Source organism: Oryctolagus cuniculus, chromosome 15, assembly GCF_051225735.1.
Source record: "Oryctolagus cuniculus isolate XC-2025 breed Fujian yellow rabbit chromosome 15, ASM5122573v1, whole genome shotgun sequence".
Classification (NCBI taxonomy): Eukaryota; Metazoa; Chordata; class Mammalia; order Lagomorpha; family Leporidae; genus Oryctolagus; species Oryctolagus cuniculus.
The window spans coordinates 10,807,985-10,827,083 of record NC_142881.1 but is presented as its reverse complement, the minus strand read 5'-3'; the positions used below and the strand labels follow the sequence as shown (position 1 = coordinate 10,827,083).

The following is a 19,099-nucleotide window of genomic DNA, read 5'->3' as shown; positions in this document are numbered from 1 at the left end:
GCATGCTCTACTCTGCTAGAACTGCCTGCAGGTACTTACAAGCCCTAACAATCAGGCAAACCGAATCCAAGCCTTCTCATTGCCGTATTGTGGGGAGACTTATTGGTGTTGATTCGTGCCTATCTTCGGTGACCTGCAGCTCATACTCTGGTCGAGCTGCCTGCTGGTGCTTATCGCCTTACTAATCAGGCAGACCGAATCCAAGCCTTCTCATTGCGGTATTGTGGGGAGACTTATTGATGTTAATTCGTGCCTGTCTTCGGTGACCTGCGGCGCATAAGCTGCTAGCTGCCCGCAGGTGCTCACCACCTCCCTAATCAGGCAGACCGAATCCAAGCTCTCTCATTGCCATGTTGAGGGGAGGCCTTATTTTTCTCTATTTCTCTATCTCCGGGCATTCCTATCTCCCCTATTTTACTTCTATCTACCAGCATTCCTATTTCTCTCATTTTACTTCTAAACTTCTGTTTCTCTTATCCCTGCGGCTTCCCGGCGCCCGCCCCGAGGCTGCTTCTCAGCGGCTTCCCGGCTCTGAGCCGCTTCAGCCCGCGCTTCTCTCATCTGCGCGGCTTCCCAGCTTCGCGTGCGCACTCTGCGGTCTCCGCGCCCCTTCGCGTCCGCACCACGGCCTTCGCGCGAGCCCCGCGTTCCCTATCTATTCACGCCCCGTGCTCTCTCTGCACGCGGCGGCTTCCGCGAGTCACACAGCGTAGCTTACGTTTCCGCCACCACCGGTATTCAATCTAAGTTCCCCGGGCTAACCTGGCGAATTCAACCTAGCTTATGCGTCTCCGCCTTATGGTTTGGCTTCCCGTCTTCTGCTCCCCGGGCTAATCTGACGGATTCCAACCTGGCCCACGTTTCCGCCTCTGGTTTAACTTTTCGCCTTTTGCTCCCCGGGCTGACTTAAAGAATTCCAACCTGGCTTACGTTTCCGCCTCGGCCTGCCCCCACAGCTTCAATTTCCCTAACATTTTTCTCTACCCGGTATGTTTCCCTAAGTTTTCTTCCAACAATATTCCTCCCTCATTTCTCCTGGCTTCTCCCCACAGTCCGTATCCGAGTCTGTTTGTTCTAGCTTTCACTTTCGCTTTCGACCTTAGAGATTTCTCCCAGCTTCCCCCCGTAGTCCGTATCTGAGTCTATGCCTAGGCTTTTGATAGCTTCTTCCGGCACCTTTTTCGTCCGGCTTTTCCCTAGGCTCTTTGCTAGTCTCTCTCTCCGGTATTTTCCCACTTCTTCTCGCTTCTTCCCTCCTAGGTTTCCTATCCGAGTCACGGCACCATTATGTCGCTCCCCCTCTTCATGGAGGAACGACACTGAACCCTGCCTAGGCTTCATATCTGAGTCACGGCACCATTATGTCGCTCCCCATCTTCGTGGAGGAACGACACAGGACCCTGCGCTGTTCTTTCGTCTGCTCGGCCCTCCCCGGGTTTGCTGCTGGTTCTTCCCGGGTTGGCTACCGACCCTTCCACCTCCGTGGAAGGGTGGTTCCCCCTGGCCACTTTCCCCACTTCCGCAGGGGAGCAACACACCGCCGGCCGGCTCTCTCGGGGGCTGCACAGGTGTTCCTCTTAGATGTTTCCCTTAGATGTTCCTGGTGCATGTTGTCTCTCTCCTCCTTTATAGTCCTCCTCCGCCAATCCCAACTCGGCTGCCCACACGCCGAGTACACTGCTCTCCTCCAATCAGGAGCAGGATCAGCTCCTGGAGGTCATCACTCAAGTTGGCAAGAGGCAGCTGCGTAGAAGCTGTTTTCTCCTCTCCCAGCGCCATATTGTGGGAGAGCAGATGCATAGAATAAGTCTTAATTCCAGTAACTTAGTCTAGTCCGGGTTGCTCCCCACAAGATGGCCATACGTCACCTTTTCCTGAAGCTCTCGGAACTGTTCAGCCCTTTCCCTGTTGTCATTTCTCTCCTTTAGTGGTGGTTGGCGTGAGGGATTTTTATTTAGTGGTGTCTTCACTAGATATCCTTCATGCCTCTACTGAGAAACCAAAACCTGGTGACAGAGAAGAGAAGGCATCTGTAACAGGTGCTGGCGGTGGTGAGTTCTCCTGGGTTTTGCTGATTTTGTCAGAATACGTCTACGTTACCATTGAAAACTGGTGACCCGCTTTAACAGAGATGACATCTGGCAGCACACAATTCACTGTTCCTGCAAGGAGTTTTGCATCTATTGCCAGAACAAAAATGCAAATAAAGGGAGCAGTGACGAGAAGAACGGGTGCGGGTAGCTTCGTGACCTCGCTGCTGTCAGCAGAGCCGCTTCCCGAGAGCCCTGTGCAGGCTCCAGGGGAGAGCAGCTCTGCGGGCTGGCACTGGCGAGCGTGTGCTGGGAGAGCAGTGGATTTGAAGCTGGGGCTGGGGCTGGGGCTGGGGCTGGACACGGTCATGGAGAAGCGAGACAGCAGGATTGAGAGCTGCTCTCGAGTGTGTTCATCTTCTACTGTCCCAGTGTACAGTCAGTCGGGAAGTCTGACTGCTCTCAGTCTGAAAGGCCCAGGAGAGGAACCCTGTAGTGGGCACACAGCTAATTATGTTGGGTGACATTTTAAACTAAGAAATTTGTGGGAAGGCTTGCTTTCTGGGCTGGATTGGGGTGAGAGGGGTCCATTTACCATTTGGGTTTTAGCTTGCTGAAGCAGGTTTCTGTTCATAAACTATGAAGCAAATTAGACCTGAGTGCTTCATAATACACTGATTAGAGCCGGCTGATTTTATTAAAGGCGCAATACAATTAGAAGCTGAACCTCAGTCTCTAAGCTGTATTTTTCTATACCAACAGCAGTAACCATAATAGCTCCATTTGCTAAATAGTTAATATGTGACAGGTACTGTGCTAAATGCTTTAGATGTATTATTCACTGAATTCTCATGACAAGTGTGTCAGGTGGTCCTTATTCCATTTCACAGAGGAGGGCACTGAGGCTGGTGACAGTGAGTCCCTTAGAGGGTTGGGGTGTGGCAGAGCTTGAATTTGCACCAGGCAGTCTGCCTCCGGTGCCACTTTCCCCTAGTCAGCTCTTTCTGAAGGATCACCATAAAGAAAAGAACAGTCTCCCCTTCCTTCCTCAGTGTTCTCCAGTAAGCAGAGTGTGGCTGATGAGTGGAAGGCTTTGGTTTCGCACACACTGAGAAGTAGGTGTTGGCTCTGGTGTGTGTGCAGGAAAGCAGCCGTAGTGTCCAGAGCAGACGCAACATGCCGTTCATCTTGTTTCCAGACCCCGGATGTGGACTTTTGGATTATCCCCATCATCCAAGGTTTTGTGCAGATTGAAGAGCTTGTGGTTAATTATAATGAATCATCTGATGATGAGAAAAGCAGTCCGGAGACCCCCCCGCAGGAGTCCACCTGCGTGGATGACATTCACCCTCGGTTTCTCGTGGCGCTCATCTCCCGCCGCAGCAGGCACAGAGCAGGTGAGTGGAAGGCAGTGGGTGCCGGGGCCACAGCAGGCACAGAGCAGGTGAGTGGAAGGCAGTGGGTGCCGGGGCCACAGCAGGCACAGAGCAGGTGAGTGGAAGGCAGTGGGTGCCGGGGCCGCAGGGATGCGACCGCTGACAACGGTGATGGATTTGGAAGCGCGGCTGGCTTCACAGTGCTGAGACAGTGAGGGGCTGGTCTTTGAAGAGGGGTGAATGGGGGAGGGTTCATGGAATGAGAAAGGAAAGCAGGGTGCCCGTTACAGCGTTCAGGCTGACAGCTGCGTCTCGGTGAGAGCGCCTCCTGGATGCCAGCCCCTGGGGGCAGCCCCTCTCTCGGTTCAGAGGGGGCTCCTCGTGCAGTTCACCTCCTTAAAAACATCACAACTGTGGAGGAGCTGATGCTGTCCTGCCTGCCAGTTGCCCATGGGCTCCGCGAGGCCCTCCTGGAAGACAGGCCGGAGTGGGGGCATCATCCAGTCGGACCAAGTCCGTTTTTCTCAGTCCTGCTGTTTCCTGTGTTACCTTTCTTTCAGGAATGCGCTATAAACGCAGAGGAGTGGATAAGAACGGGAATGTCGCTAATTACGTGGAGACGGAGCAGTTGATTCATGTGCATAACCACACCCTGTCCTTCATCCAGACCCGAGGCTCCGTGCCCGTGTTTTGGAGCCAGGTCGGGTATCGGTACAACCCCCGGCCTCGCCTGGACAGAAGTAAGCGCAGCAGTTACTCCATGTGCAGAACGCCTTCTGGGAGATTAGATCCGTGTTAGAGCTGGGTTTGCTTTGCCAGCTGCCTCATTCAAAACACTCTGTCTCACTGTGAAAGGTAGTAGAAGTGATGTGATAATCGCAGGGGTAGTAGCAGTTGACTTTGTAATTTCTTTAGTGATAGATCTCCCCAGCAGTAGAACAAAACATAGCTCCCGACATGGTCTCAATGGCCGGGGCTGGCCCAGGTACTTTCCCATTGCTTTCCCAAATGCGTTAGCAGACGGCTGGATTGGAAGTGGAGCAGCTAGAACTTGAACTAGCGCACTCTGCTGTAAGATGAGTGTTGCTTTAACTGCTGCAAGACAATGCCAAGGATTTTATTTTTTTATTTTTATTTTTTTAAAGATTTATTTTATTTATTTGAAAGAGTTACAGAGAGAGGTAGAAGCAGAGAGGGCTTCCATCTGCTGGTTCACTCCCCAGATGGCCACAATGGCCAGAGCTGCACTGATCCAAGGTCAGGAGCCAGGAGCTTCTTCCGGGTCTCTCATGTGGGTGCAGGGGCCCAACGACTTGGGCCATCTTCTACTGCTTTCCCAGGCCATGACAGACAGCTGGATCAGAAGTGGAGCAGCCGAAACTAGAACCGGTGCCCATATGGGATGCTGGCGCTTCAGGCCAGGGCTTTAAGCCACTGTGCCACAGTGCTGGCCCTAAAGATTTCATTTCTTCTAGTATTTTAACTTTAGCACTGGAGTAGCTAAACCATTTAAATTTAATTAGATTATTGAAAGAGGTTTTTTTAATTAAAATTTATTTATTGAGAGGCAGAGAGGGAGGTCTTTGATCCTCTGGTTCACTCCCCAGATGGCCACAGTTCTTCCAGGTCTCCCACGCGGGCTCAGGGGCCCAAGTATTTGGGCCATCTTTTGCTGCTTTCCCAGGCCATCAGCAGGGAGCTGGATCAGAAATAGAACAGCTGAGACAGGACTGGCACACATACGGGGCGCTGGCACCACACAAAGATGCTTAACCTACATCAGAGCCAGCCCCTCTTATTTATTTAAAATTTTTAGGTTGATTTTTAAAAAATTGTTAATAGCATATTTTTTCTCAAACCTTAATTTGTATTCTTGGTGAAAATTCAGTAAAATCAGTGTTTTAAAAAGGTTTTTGTAGAAGAGTTTTCATCCTTTTTAAAAATAAGCCACATGAACCCTTTTCTGAGAGGTAGGCAGATGTGTGATGCTAACAGGTGTAATTTCACAGTTTGCACTTTCTGTCTGGGGAACAAGGAGTCCCAGGTCTTTGGTTTATCATGTCATGTTCAAATGGTGGTTTTTAAGACAGTCCTACACTTGGATTGGCAAAAAAATTGTCTAAAAGTAAGAATAAAGATGGGGTAGACATTAATTTCTGTCTTAAACCTGGGAAGGAAAAATAGATTTTGTATCACTTCTTTGTAGGTGAGAAGGAAACTGTTGCCTATTTCTGTGCCCATTTCGAAGAACAACTGAAAATTTACAAAAAACAGGTGGGCTTTGATTTGTCGTAGTAAACTGTTTCTTCATATTTAGAAATGACTGCAATGATTTAAGTTTCATGAAAATAACAATGTACTTTTCCTAACTAAGCAGGCAGCACTTGACATAAAGTTTGAAAAAGCACTTGTTTAAGCTCAGAGTATTCTTAATATTTTTTATGAGTAATCATTGAGTTAGCTACTTTAGATTGCGTTTGGATACCATAAAGATTAGACTTTCAATTATTGCGATCCTAGAAGTCATCTCTCAGTACCAACAGTTCCACCTCCTGGAAATAACAAGTTGATCCATATCTCTCAGTATGTTTTTTCTTTGCTCACCTTCGTGTGTATTCATATAGTGACATAGGAGCGTGTGCATAGAAGTATAACCCAAAATCAATTGTAAACTGTTAGGTGAAGTACAAGTTTTGTAATTTTGATACAAGATTAAAAAGAGACTTGAAATCCATGCTTACAAGGGTTTTCAAAACTATACATTTATTTAAACTTTTTTTTGCAACAAAATAAACTTTTAATTACATTGTCCTCAAATTTTTTTGAAGTACCCTCCTATAATAGTCCATTAGCATTGACCAATGTGAATGGATAACACCGTAGGATACTTGTTTCTTATAGCAACAAAAAACAATAGGGAGAAGTAACTTAAAATGTAATAAACATAAAAATATACTTGTATATGGAGAAGAAGAAAAAGAATTGTGGAAGAACACAAAGGAAAATCTGATTTACATGGAGACAAAATGCCATGTTCCTGGAATGCAACGCTCAAAGGTGAATAGATTTCAGTTCTTCCCAGATTAATATGTAATTTTGTGCAATCCTGAACATTCTCAGCAGGAAAATAGAAAGATACTCTTATACTGAAAGAAATTATGAAGTTTGATAATCAGATAATGGCAGGTATTGTGTTTCTGCATGAAAACTCACCCACACTGTTAGGGGTGTAGGTTGGCTCAGCCATTTGGAATGGTATTATCAATTAAAATAAACCGTACTTTTGATTCAACCCAGAAGTTTGCTCTCTTATTTCCCATCTTCCATCCACAAAAGTCAAACTGAGATCGGTTACGGATCTAAATGTGGAAGGTTAAAGCTTTTAGGGGAAACTGTGAGATATCTTTTTGAACTATGCACTGACCATTGTTTTCTAAAGTTTTCAGTTTAAGATTACATGTCCCATATTTTATTAGTTGTTTAATAAGGGATAATACCCATCAAGGAAAAGGTTTTTATTAAAAAAAAAACACTAAGCATGCAAAAAATAGATAAATTTGACTTTAAATTTATTAAAACGTTATAATTTATTAAAGCATCAATTATAAATACTAAGATAGTGTTATAAACGCTGTCTTATTAAAATTTTATTAAAATTAAATAAGATCTTAAAAGTACTAACCTTAGTGAAAAAAGTTGATAACATTTGTCTTTACTAAAATTAAGAACTTCTGCTTAATAAAAGGCACCATTAAGACAATGGAGAGGCAACTCACTTGGTGGGAAAAGATATTTAACATTTTTTATTGCTTAAGATAAGGTCTCATATCTAGAGAATATTAAAAACCCCTGTGAATCCATTAAAAAGATTTGCGCCCAAAAGAAAACTGCACAAAGGAACTGAGCAGACCGTTCGTGAAGAAGTATCTCCAGAAAGCTAATAATCACGTGCACACGTGGTCTGCTTCATCAGTCCCCAGGGGAATGCACATTAAAGCCACTGCTCACACCAGAATGACTAAAATAAAAAAGAAATGGAAAATACCAAGTTTTGGAAATGAGGTGGAGTAACTGGAACATTATTAGGAAAAATGTTTAATTTTGCTTGGAGAGAAACTTGTCGCGGCAGGTACAAGAACATTCATTGCAGCATAAAGACTGCCTCGGTGTGGCAACCTAGAGTGCACACTACAAATGCTTAAGAACAAGTTAAAGCTGTGCACTGACATGGAACTCTGAAAATCACACTGTGGAGTGAGAAGAGAAAAACCTGTAGCAGCATGTGATGTGTAACCACTTAGAACCCTCACATATCATTTACATACGTGTAGCTCTCTTCCATTTGTTCCATCCACACGTGGCATGCTCACTTATGTAGAAATGTATTTGTGTGAACTTATTATAAGAATTACCTCCAGGAAGGGCTATGGGACTGGGAGGATTTGATAAGTTTATGTATTAGCAGTGCATGTAATTATAATTAGCATTACTAAGAGGAAACTATATATTAAATGTAACACACTTGTTAAAATGAAACAGTACTGAGGTGTGGGAGCAGAGGAAATAATTCCTCTCACCTCCCTGTGGACTTTCACGTCAATTTTATAGGTGTGTGTATTGAGTGGACACTTCGTGATTTCTAAAGGTACCCAGCAGTGTTCATTTATCCACCTGCTTCTCCTGGGTAATTGCTTTCTGGGGCCATGGGCCCATGGTCAGTCTGACTCAGTCGTGGTGGCACCATTGCTCTTGCCAGTGATTGGTGGAGGCGAGGGCCTGGGCTTGTTCATTGGTGATTTGGCCAGGAAGGTAAGATGTGGGGGAAGTCCCCTGGGAAGCTTCTGGGGAGAAGTTTCCTGCGCTAATAAAGAGACGCAGGAACAGGCAGTCCCCTGAGCTTGTTGTGTCTGGATTTGATGTGAGGCCACTGCAGCAGTCTCAAGACTGAAACAGCCTGGGCCTCACCAATGTGCTGGTTGGATAAGAAAGCTGGAAAGAATGGCAGATAAAAAGTGTGAGAACTAAGTCTCTGATGGCTTGGGGAACCACTGGGTTAAGCCCGTTGTAGACGGCATGCTGCCTCCTGAGTGGATCTGAGATTCGAGCTAGTGATTTGTCAATTGCAGCAAAAACCACCTCGACACATCATATTCAAAACCCCAGTAAAGAGGGCTGTGCCGTCCTGTTCTGCAGCTATTCTCACTGAGATCTCACGGTGGTTATTTAGCCATTTCTCCATTGCTGGGCCTTTAGGGTATACCTCATTTTTGCCATTATAGACATTCTCTTGAAAAATGTTATGTATTTTGGGGTAGTTTGTTTTATAAACTAAATTGCTGTGAAATTGCTTGGTCAAATCTATATATTTAAAGTTGCTCCCCCAATCCCAGTTCAGTGTGAGGAACCAGTGTTTGTTTCCCCAAGTAGTCAGCAGTGCTGTCTGTATTTAGCGTTTGGATTTGCTTGTGTGTAAGTGAAAGTAGTTTTCTGTTTTAATTTACATTTCTTTATTAACAGAGTTGTAGTCTCCTGTTATTGGCTATTTGTGTATTTTTCTTAGTAATTTCCATGGTATCTTACTGAATTCACAGCACTTGTGATATATTATTGGCTTTCCTTTTGCAAGTATATTCTCCCGGGCTAGTCCTTTGTTGTGTGTGTAATTTTTGAACCTTTGCTTAGACTGTCATTTCATACACAGGCTTAGAATTTTTGTGTTATTACATGTATCCATCCTTATGCCATCTGATTTTTATGTTATACTTAGTCACAGCCCAGCCTACAGTCATGGAAACATGATTCTATTTTTCTAGCTTTTTTGTAGCTTGAAGAAAAAAAATGCATCATTAATTCATTAGATGCTAATGATGCATCAGACTTAGATGCATTAGATCATGAATGCGTCTAGAATTTATTTTACATATAATGAGTGAGACGTAAGGAGCTGATGTAAGCTGATGGGCGTTTATCCCGTCTATAGAGTGGTGCATGTTGCTAGCATCCCTGTGTCTTCGGCTGCTCAGTGTCCGTGGGTCTTTGCGCCATCATCGTTTATCTATTGTTACTCAGCCATTCCTGTCCTAGTGACACAGTCTTCGTTGCTATACAATTAGGATGTGTTGTGCTCCCTAATGAGGCAAATCTCCCTTTGTTATTAGTTTCCAAATTTTTCTCAAATCTGTACTCTTTTTTTTTTTTTTTGACAGGCAGAGTGGACAGTGAGAGAGAGAGAGACAGAGAGAAAGGTCTTCCTTTGCCGTTGGTTCACCCTCCAATGGCTGCCGTGGCCGGCGCACCGCACTGATGCGATGGCAGGAGCCAGGTGCTTCTTCTGGTCTCCCATGGGGTGCAGGGCCCAAGGACTTGGGCCATCCTCCACTGCACTCCTGGGCCACAGCAGAGAGCTGGCCTGGAAGAGGAGCAACCGGGACAGAATCCGGCGCCCTGACCGGGACTAGAACCCGGTGTGCCAGCGCCGCAAGGTGTAGGATTAGCCTAGTGAGCCGCGGCGCCGGCTCAAATCTGTACTCTTGCAGATGAGCTTTATAATTAACTTTTCAAGTCCATAAAAAAAATCCTGATTGAATTTTGATTGGCATTGTTAAGCGTCAGGATTAATTTGGGGAGACTTCATATCTTTATAATGTTGAACTTTGCCATTCAGCAACATGGTATGCATTTCTACTTATTTAAGGTTTTCTTTGACATATTTCAATAAGGTTTCATGGTGTTCAGGATATAGGTTTTATGTATTTTTATGTTATTTCTAGACATCTAAGATATTTGCTGTTATGAAGGACCTCCTTCTCATTATAATTGACTATTGCAAATGTATAGAAAAACTATTATTTGCATTGATCCAAAAAAAAATCCCAAGGAACCTAAATTTATGAGACAGATGAAGATTTAATTTTATAGAATAAAAAATTGATGCTTGAGTGGAGTAGTTTCTAAGTGGCTATAAACTATTTCTAAAACCTAGTTTTCAGTAAATCATTCAAAGTGGCATTATAATTCTACCATCTAATTAAACGTGATGCTTGTCTTTTTCTCCCTGGCACAGGTCATCATTAACTTGGTAGACCAGGCAGGAAGAGAGAAAATCATCGGTGACGCTTATCTGAAGCAGGTGCTGCTCTTCAACAGCTCACAGCTCACTTACGTCTCCTTTGACTTCCACGAGCACTGGTGAGGCGGCGTCCTGAGATGCGTTTCGGTGCACGGTGTGTGGCGGATGCTGCCACAGCAGCCTTGATTTTTCTCCTCCTTTCTGGGAAGAAACACTTCTTCCTCTCCTCACTGGTCAGAGGGAAAGAATATCACTTCTTCCTAGTTTCCATCTTCATAGGGGCTTTTGTTGTTGTTGTTGTTGTTGTTGTTGACAGGCAAAGTGGACAGTGAGAGAGAGACAGAAAAAGGTCTTCCTTTTCCATTGGTTCACCCCTCAATGGCCACTGTGGCCGGCGCGCTGCGGCCAGGGTACCGTGCTGATCCGAAGCCAGGAGCCAGGAGCTTCTCCTGGTCTCCCATGGGGTGCAGGACCCAAGCACTTGGACCATCCTCCACTGCCTTTCCGGGCCACAGCAGAGAGCTGGAATAGAAGAGGAGCAACCAGGACAGAATCCGGCACCCCAACCGGGACTAGAACCTGGTGTGCTGGCGCCGCAGGCAGAGGATTAGCCTAGTGAGCCGCAGTGCTGGCTCAGTATTTTGTTGAGTCGTTTCCTTAGTTATGTGGAAACCGCCCCCCCACTCCCACCCCGCTGGCTTCTTGCTGGGTTGGTAATGCTTCCTTCCCTGCAGAGAGACTTCCTTGGTGTTTGTGCTGGAAAAACAACATTTGGCACACCTTTTTTTTTAAAAAAAGATGTACCTATTTATTTATTTGAATGACAGAGTGACAGAGGAAGGAAGGAGGTGGGAGAGAAAGAGATCATCTGTCCTATGGTTTACTCCCCCAGTGTCCACAACAGCCTGGTCTGGGCCAGCCCAAGTAGGGAGCCAGGAACCGCATCCTGATCTCTCAGTGGGTGATGGGGACCCCACCAACCATCTGGGCCCTCTTCTACCTTCCCAGGCACATTAGCAGGCAGCTGGTTCAGAGGCAGAGCCACCAGGACTTGAACTGGCGCTCTGAGATGGGATGCCGGTGTTGTAAGAGGCTGCTTGACCCCTGGTACCACAACCCTGGCCTCTGGCAAATCATTTTGACGGTGCTTTTAAGTGTGTGTATTCTGAACCAGAGTTCTCACGGTTCTGTGTTCATTTACCTCTATATTGGAAATTTGGTGAGGAAAGGAACTTTGATGTCTGGACTGTTCAGTGTATTCTTCAGTGTGCTTTCTTTCACAATGCATTCTACTTATAGCCATCTATGTAGTTGCCTGTATGCTATAAAGTAGTATAACTTCAAATATATTAATTCTTTTTAATTTTTCCAAGGTATCTTTAATATATCTTGTTTTTTTTTAAAGATTGTATTAAGTATTTTTTTCTTTCTTTTGGCATGCATTGTAGCCGAGGAATGAAGTTTGAGAACGTTCAAACACTAACAGATGCCATTTATGACATTATTCTTGACATGAAGTGGTGTTGGTAGGTATTTCCTAAGTCATTTTGACAAGCTCTTGGCCTGAGAAATCACACGCTTTGCCTGGTACCACTAAGCAAGAGATAGTCATGTGCTGAGGGAACATTTTTGGTTCTTGCTTTCCCGTTTCTTTCATTTTCAAGTGCTATTGATCATCAGGCAGGGTTAGCTCTGAACGGGAAATGGGGTCTGGTGGGTGGGCGAGACGCAGTGAAGAGCCCTGTGTCCGTGGTGTAAGGATGTCTGTTCATTGTTTCTTGCGCGTCCTGCTCTGCGTGTTCTCTTTCTCTTCTTTCTCGCTGCCCCTAACGTGGGAAGGAAGGCTTAGAAGTACCAAGGCTCTTTTCTAAGCTATCAGAGAAGGAAGTGATTCCTAGACCACAGGAGGTAGCTCTAGGAGAAAAAAAAAAAAGTGGCTTAAAGGACAGAGGAGAACATTTGATTATATTTTCAGACCATACAGGTAGCTCAAGAAATTAGATGAATAAGGCACGCCGCCGCACGACTCCTGGCCGGTGGTAAAGTCTGTTTCAGACAGTTTAGAGGCCTCTCTGCTTTCGGTCCAAAGGACGGTGCGTTCAGAGTGCCTGCTGGTGTTTAAGTGTTGATTCCAATAGCTGCGTGACAGCGTGGAGATCACTCACTGCGCACCTCCATTTTTTTGTCTTTTTGTTTTTTCCCTAAAATGGGTCAATGCTACCTTCATTGTCAAGTGATTGTACAAATTACCAGTAATGTGTATAAGGAACTCGATGTCTGTCGCATAATATTTCAAACATACTGCTAACTAATGTTGCTGTAAATATAATACTTTAAAAAAAATGGTTTTTGAAAAACTGAAGTCTTTCATGTTGTCAACTGATCATATGTTGTTTTTGAAAAGGGTTGATCAAGCTGGGGTAATCTGTAAACAAGAAGGGATTTTCCGCGTCAATTGCATGGACTGCCTGGATCGCACCAACGTGGTCCAAGCCGCCATCGCACGCGTGGTCATGGAACAGCAGGTAAATGGAGCGCACTGGATTGCATGTGCAAACACATAGCTACAATCTTGCCTCAAATCTCAAATGTTCTACAGAACATTTACGGCACACAGACATCCCCTTTTCCTCGAGACCTGGGTCGCACAACCTTTCCTAGAAATGAGCTGAATGAAGTCACGTGTCTCAAATGCTCATTTAGAAGCTGGCAGCCTGGCATATGTGCTCATTTACCTTTTTTTTAATTTTTTTTATTTTTTTTGACAGAGTGGACAGTGAGAGAGAGAGACAGAGAGAAAGGTCTTCCCTTTCCGTTGGTTCACCCCCCAATGGCCACTGCAGCCGGCGCACCGCGCTGATCCGATGGCAGGAGCCAGGTGCTTCTCCTGGTCTCCCATGGGGTGCAGGGCCCAAGCACTTGGGCCATCCTCCACTGCACTCCCTGGCCACAGCAGAGAGCTGGCCTGGAAGAGGGGCAACTGGGACAGAATCCGGCGCCCCGACCAGGACTAGAACCCAGTGTGCCGGCGCCGCAAGGTGGAGGATTAGCCTAGTGAGCCGCGGCAGCGCCGGCCCTCATTTACCTTTTCTCTCAACTCCAAATCCATCCTCCCTGGACTTGGGACTAGTCCTGCACTCATGTCTGCTTGGCCAGCCAGCACTGCCAGGAGGGGGCGCTAACAGCAGCTGGTGAGGCAGGCAGGGGAGGCAGGACAGCCCCTCCATCTGCGTGAATCCTGGCAGCAGCTTGCTCTTCCGGTGCCTGGATTTCCCTGACCCTGCAGCACCAGCCTCTCCCCGTGGTTTGGGCAGGAGCTGTGTCCTCGTGTCTCCCCATCTCCGTTTCTTCAGTGTCTGTTTTGGATTTCCCAGCCCTCCAGAACCTGGAAGACGGAGTCCTCATATTAAGTTCCCAAGGTGGAGACACCCGGCATGGTTTCTGGTTTTGTTTTTCTGATAGAGCCTTCTGTGCTTTTGCTCTCATGTAGTGTTTAGGCAGCTGGGCATTGGAATTCCAGCCCTGGCACCACCGCATACCGAGTGTTGGAGCCATGCAAAGACCTTGACCTCTCTAGACCTCGGTGTGTCTCTTTAAGATGGGGGGAATAAGAGTGTTGGTTGCATAGGGTTATCACAGTGAGTAGAAGAGATCATTTATGTCGAAAGCTCCCAGCACCTAGCTCTGGCCCAGGATTTACATTCACTGCGTATTTATTCTACTGATATCATTATGGTCTCTGCTTTCTTGATATTCAGTTCCACTTCGTAGGCCTGTATAAGAACAGACACATTTACCACAGTGTGGCCCTATCCGTGCAGAACTCCGACAAGCAGTGCTTTGCTGTCTTTGTAAAGTCTGCCTCCGTTCGGCTTCTCTGAGGGCCCTGAGTTCTCTGTGAATGTGCGTCCTCCTTCTGCAGCACATGCGTCACACCAGGGTTTCCTGGCTCCCACACGGCTAATCCACTGATGTGTTCCTTTTAGCTGAAAAAATTAGGCGTGATGCCCCCAGAGCAGCCACTGCCCATGAAGTGTAATCGGATCTACCAGATAATGTGGGCTAACAATGGCGACTCCATCAGCAGGCAGTACGCGGGGACGGCGGCTCTGAAGGTACGTGCACGCCTCGTCGGTGGACACGGGTTAGGCCATGGGCTCGGAACAGCTGTGTTTGCAACAGAGTGCTCTATGGGCCATACTCTGTGTGGTTCACTGTTCTCCGGATGCTTGGCTGAGGCGGGGGTCACCTGTACAGGTTGCTGCGGGGACCAGGGCATGTGAGCCAGGCAGGCCGCACGTTAGAGGGAGCCAGGGGCTTTACGAACCAGGGAGGAGTGTGAGCTGTTCTGGGAGGCACCCCTCTGTCTCTTGAGGAGGCCAGTGGTGCCACATCTTCTTTTTTGGTTTTCAAGGGAGCCTGGAAATCTTGAGTTATATGGGAAGTGGTTGGTTTTTAAAACTGTGTAGGCAAAACAGAACAGGCCTGCTGGTGGATTCAGAGTGAGGTTCTGAATCCTCAGAGTTTGAGTGGCAGCTGTACTTCATTCAGCAAGGCACCCCCCTGCAGCCCAGCCCAGCGCATGTGACCCGTAGGGGTGGTACCAGGCCTGCTGCAAAGGTTGCTGTAGGATTGCCTGAGTTCATACATGTAAGTGCTTAAAAGATTTATTTTATTTATTTGACAGGCAGAGTTACAGAGAGAGGTAGAGACAGAGAGAGAGGTCTTCCATCCGCTGGTTCACTCTCCAGTTGGCTGCAACGGCCGGAGCTGCACCAATCCGAAGCCAGGAGCCTCTTCCGGGTCTCCTACGCGGGTGGAGGGGCCCAACAACTTGGGCCATCCTCTACTGCTTTCCCAGGCCACAGCAGAGAGCTGGATCAGAAGTGGAGCAGCCGGGACTAGAACCGGCGCCCATATGGGATGCCAGCTCTTCAGGCCAGGGAGTTAACCCACTGAGCCACAGCGCCGGCCCCAATACATCTTTTTTTTTTTTTTTTTAAGATTTTTTTAAAGATTATTTATTTGAAAGAGTGACAGAAGGAGGGAAGGAGAGGGAGAGAGAAAAAGGGAAAGAAAAATCTATCTTCTTTTTAAAAAATATTTATTTATTTGAAAGTTAGAGAAGGAGAGACAGAGAGAGAAAGTCTCCATCCACTGGTTCAGTCACCCAGTTGGCTGCAATGGCTGGAGCTGTGCCATTCTGAAGCCAGGAGCCAGGAGCTTCTTCTGGGTCTCCCATGCGAGTGCAGGAGCCCAAGGACTTGGGCCATCCCCCACTACTTTCCCCAGCCATAGCAGAGAGCTGGATCCGAAGTGGAGCAGCTGGGACTAGAACGGGTGCCTATATGGGATGCTGGCACTGCAGGCGGTGGCTTTACCCCACTATGCCACAGCACCGGCCCCAAGAGTTTTATCTTCCATCCACTGGTTTACTCCCCAGATGCCAGGGCTGGGCCAGGCTAGAGCCAGGAACTCCATCCAGTTCTCCTTTGTGGGTGGCAGAGCCCCCAAGTACTTGGACCTTCATCTGGTACCTTCCCAGGTGCATTAGCAGAAACCTAGGTTAGAAACAGAGCAGCAGGGACTTGAACCAGCACCTGATATGGGTGCTGTAAGCTGGTGCTGTAAGCAGCAGCTTAATCCACTGTGCCACAACACTGGTCCCCAGTCCATTTTTTTGATTGATAAATATCAAAAACTTTTTAACAATTAAGGGAAGTAAAATTTAGAAGTCCTTGTACAAGTTATTGTCTAAAGAGGAATACTTTTTCCCTGTGACTTTAAACTTCTGTGAGTTCCAGCTTCACGTCTGTTTCCTCTATAACGGATTCAAATACTGTACTCTAGAATATCTGTAATATTCTTCGCAGACAACCTTACTGGCAGCATGTTCTTCCTAAATTATCACTTTGGGGACAAGGCCTCTTTCTGAGATTGACTTGGATAGAAATAGTGAGTTTGGGATGCAGGGGGAGACTCTACTTTTCTTGTCTTGAGTTTAAATCACTGACTTGCTCTGAAAGCTTTGTTGGGAAAAGCAGAGGAGACACAGCAATTTGTATCTTCACTGGATTGTTCTACAGGTGATTGTAATGTGCAGTGAAGCTGGAACCCTCCGGTCTTCCCCTTCTGTTCAGATCCACACATCCACATACACACACAGGTTAATCCCATTATAATAAACACCAGGGAACTATCCGTATTTTTCTGCATCAGAAATTTGGCTTTTGAATACTATATGAGTTTGAGGCTTGAAAGTCATGATGTTTTGGTGTCTGTTGTGTAATTGGTTTCGACTTGTAAGTTCTGCACTCCCAAGAATGACTTTCCCCTAAAGCTCCAGTTCACTGACGGTGAAGACTTGAGGTCACCAGCATCGTGTTTAATTTCGTTGGCACACTTGCATCAAAGTGGAATCCTGGTAGATATTTTAATTTAACTACATGAGAAGTTATAAGAATCTGTAGATTTCCAGTTTTTTCTTAAAGATCTATTTATTTATTTGAAAATCAGAGTTACACAGAGAAGGAGAGGCAGAGAGAGAGATCTTACATCTGCTGGTTCACTCTGCAATTGGCTGCAACAGCTGGAGCTTTGCTGATTAGAAGCCAGGAGCCAAGAGTTTCTTCCAGGTGGCCCAAGGACTTGGGGTGTAGGGGCCCAAGGACTTGGGCCATCTTCTACTGCTTTCCCAGGCCATAGTAGAGAGCTGGATCAGAAGTGGAGCAGCTGGGACTCAAACAAGCGCCCATATGGATGCCGGCACTGCAGGTGGTGGCTTTACCCACTACACCACAGTGCCTGATATGGGTGCACAGTTAATGGTGGAAGTGTTCTTGGGTTTGAATAAATTGTCAAAATGACTTATTTTGCTTTTTGGCAGGGTGACTTTACAAGGACGGGAGAAAGGAAGTTAGCAGGAGTTATGAAAGATGGGGTTAACTCGGCGAATAGGTATTACCTCAACCGATTTAAGGATGCTTATAGGCAAGCTGTTATAGGTAAGGAACAGAAATGCTTTTCTTTCCTTAAAATTTATCATTCCTTCTCTGACTAGTTTTACAGAAACCAACTTCGTAACAGAATTTGTATCTTATGAAATACATGTGTTCCTATAGTATGGCTCTTACCCAATACACTGAAATTTGTATAAAATTAGAATCTGAGAAATGTTTTTGGCTGGGGCATCTGAAGACGCCATCTATTTCGATCCATATGTTTTTCAGTTTGATGCTCATGTAACAAATAGCAGAGGTAAAGCTCTTGGAGTACTGAATCAGGTGCTCTAAACCTCAACAGCTGCAAACTTTGGATTCTGTCTGTTTTCCCGTTACTCAAGGCCAAGCAGTGTGACCTGATGACGTTCTTTTCCTTTAAACCTTCTGTCAGATGTTCTTGCTGTGGGCAAAGCCACCACCCACTTTCATAAGCACAGCTAACAGTAGGACCGGATTTAGAGAGGGTCCTAACCAACCCATCATTTTTCACAAGGGGAAATGGGAGAATAAATTGCCTGATAGATTTCATACCTTGCATGTTTTTTTCTTTCATTTTTCTGAAAATGTTACCTTATAGGATTCAAATAAATGGAGCCTATTCTGGATTGGAATGAAATGCAACATAGCTGACCTGTGGTCAATGAGAATCTTTTTTAAAATCTCATTTTTTTCCACCTTATTTTTAGTACTCAAGAAATGGTGGGGCCTAGACACAGGCCACTTAGGAATCTGAAAAGTCTGGTATAAAACTTTCCTCATTTGCCAGAGATGGAGGGTATATGCTATGTAGAGAATTGGATTTTAGAAGTTGATTCAAGGCAAAAATGCAACGCCTTGTTTCTGCTGGTTGATCTAGCAACTTAGTCTTGTATGACTGAGGACCCAGGTCCTGTCCTCCTAGCACCAGTTGCGTCCTGATCCTGAAGCCGGCTCTCTTCACATTTGAGATGTAGAGGCCAGAAGCAGCTGGACCTACTACTCTGTTTCCAGGGCCAGTGGTCAGATCTTTCCCAGGAGCCTGAGAGGGAGTAGGGAGAGAGGGGGGAGAGGGAGAGAAAGAGAAGGGGGTGGGGGAAGAGAGGAAGAGATGGGGAGGGAGATGGAGGGGATGGGGGGAGAGAGGAAGAGAGGGGGAGGGAGATGGAGGGGGAAGGGCAGAGGAGGAAAGAGGAAGAGATGTAGATAGGTATCTTCGTTCTGCTGGTTCACTCCCCAGATAGCCACAATGGCCTCAGCTGGCCACGCTGGCCAGGAGCCTGGAACTCCATCTGGGTCTCCCACTTGGGTAACAGGAATCCAAGCACTTGAGGTACTTCTGCTGACTTCCTATGTGCATTAGTAGGGAGCTGGATTAGAAATAGAGCAGCATAGGCTAAAACTGGTGCTCACGTGGATGCCAGCATCACAGGTGGGAGCTTAACCTGCTGCACCACAATGCTGGCCCCATCTCAAATATCAAAAACCACTATAGGGGCCGGCCTCACGTGTGAGCACCAGTTCGAGTCCCAGCTGCTCCACTTCTGATCCAGCTCCCTGCTGATGCACCTGGGAAAGCAGCAGAAGATGGCCAAGTACTTAGACCCCTACCTTAGACCTGGATGGAATTTCAGGCTCCTGGCTCCA

At 46.4% G+C, this 19,099-nt stretch overlaps 1 protein-coding gene across 5 annotated transcripts in view; it reads left to right on the top strand.

Moving 5' to 3' along the window:
• Positions 1-19,099, top strand: part of INPP5F (inositol polyphosphate-5-phosphatase F) — a 112,747-nt gene that overhangs the window by 75,593 nt on the left and 18,055 nt on the right. For all 5 annotated transcript variants that reach the window (XM_051823686.3, XM_089314232.1, XM_089314233.1 and 2 more), the window contains 8 exons: positions 3,229-3,427; positions 3,967-4,146; positions 5,613-5,680; positions 10,470-10,594; positions 11,924-12,001; positions 12,880-13,000; positions 14,462-14,590; positions 17,362-17,479. In XM_051823686.3, the coding sequence (XP_051679646.3) occupies positions 3,229-3,427; positions 3,967-4,146; positions 5,613-5,680; positions 10,470-10,594; positions 11,924-12,001; positions 12,880-13,000; positions 14,462-14,590; positions 17,362-17,479 (1,018 nt within the window). The remainder of the gene's footprint in view (positions 1-3,228; positions 3,428-3,966; positions 4,147-5,612; positions 5,681-10,469; positions 10,595-11,923; positions 12,002-12,879; positions 13,001-14,461; positions 14,591-17,361; positions 17,480-19,099) is intronic.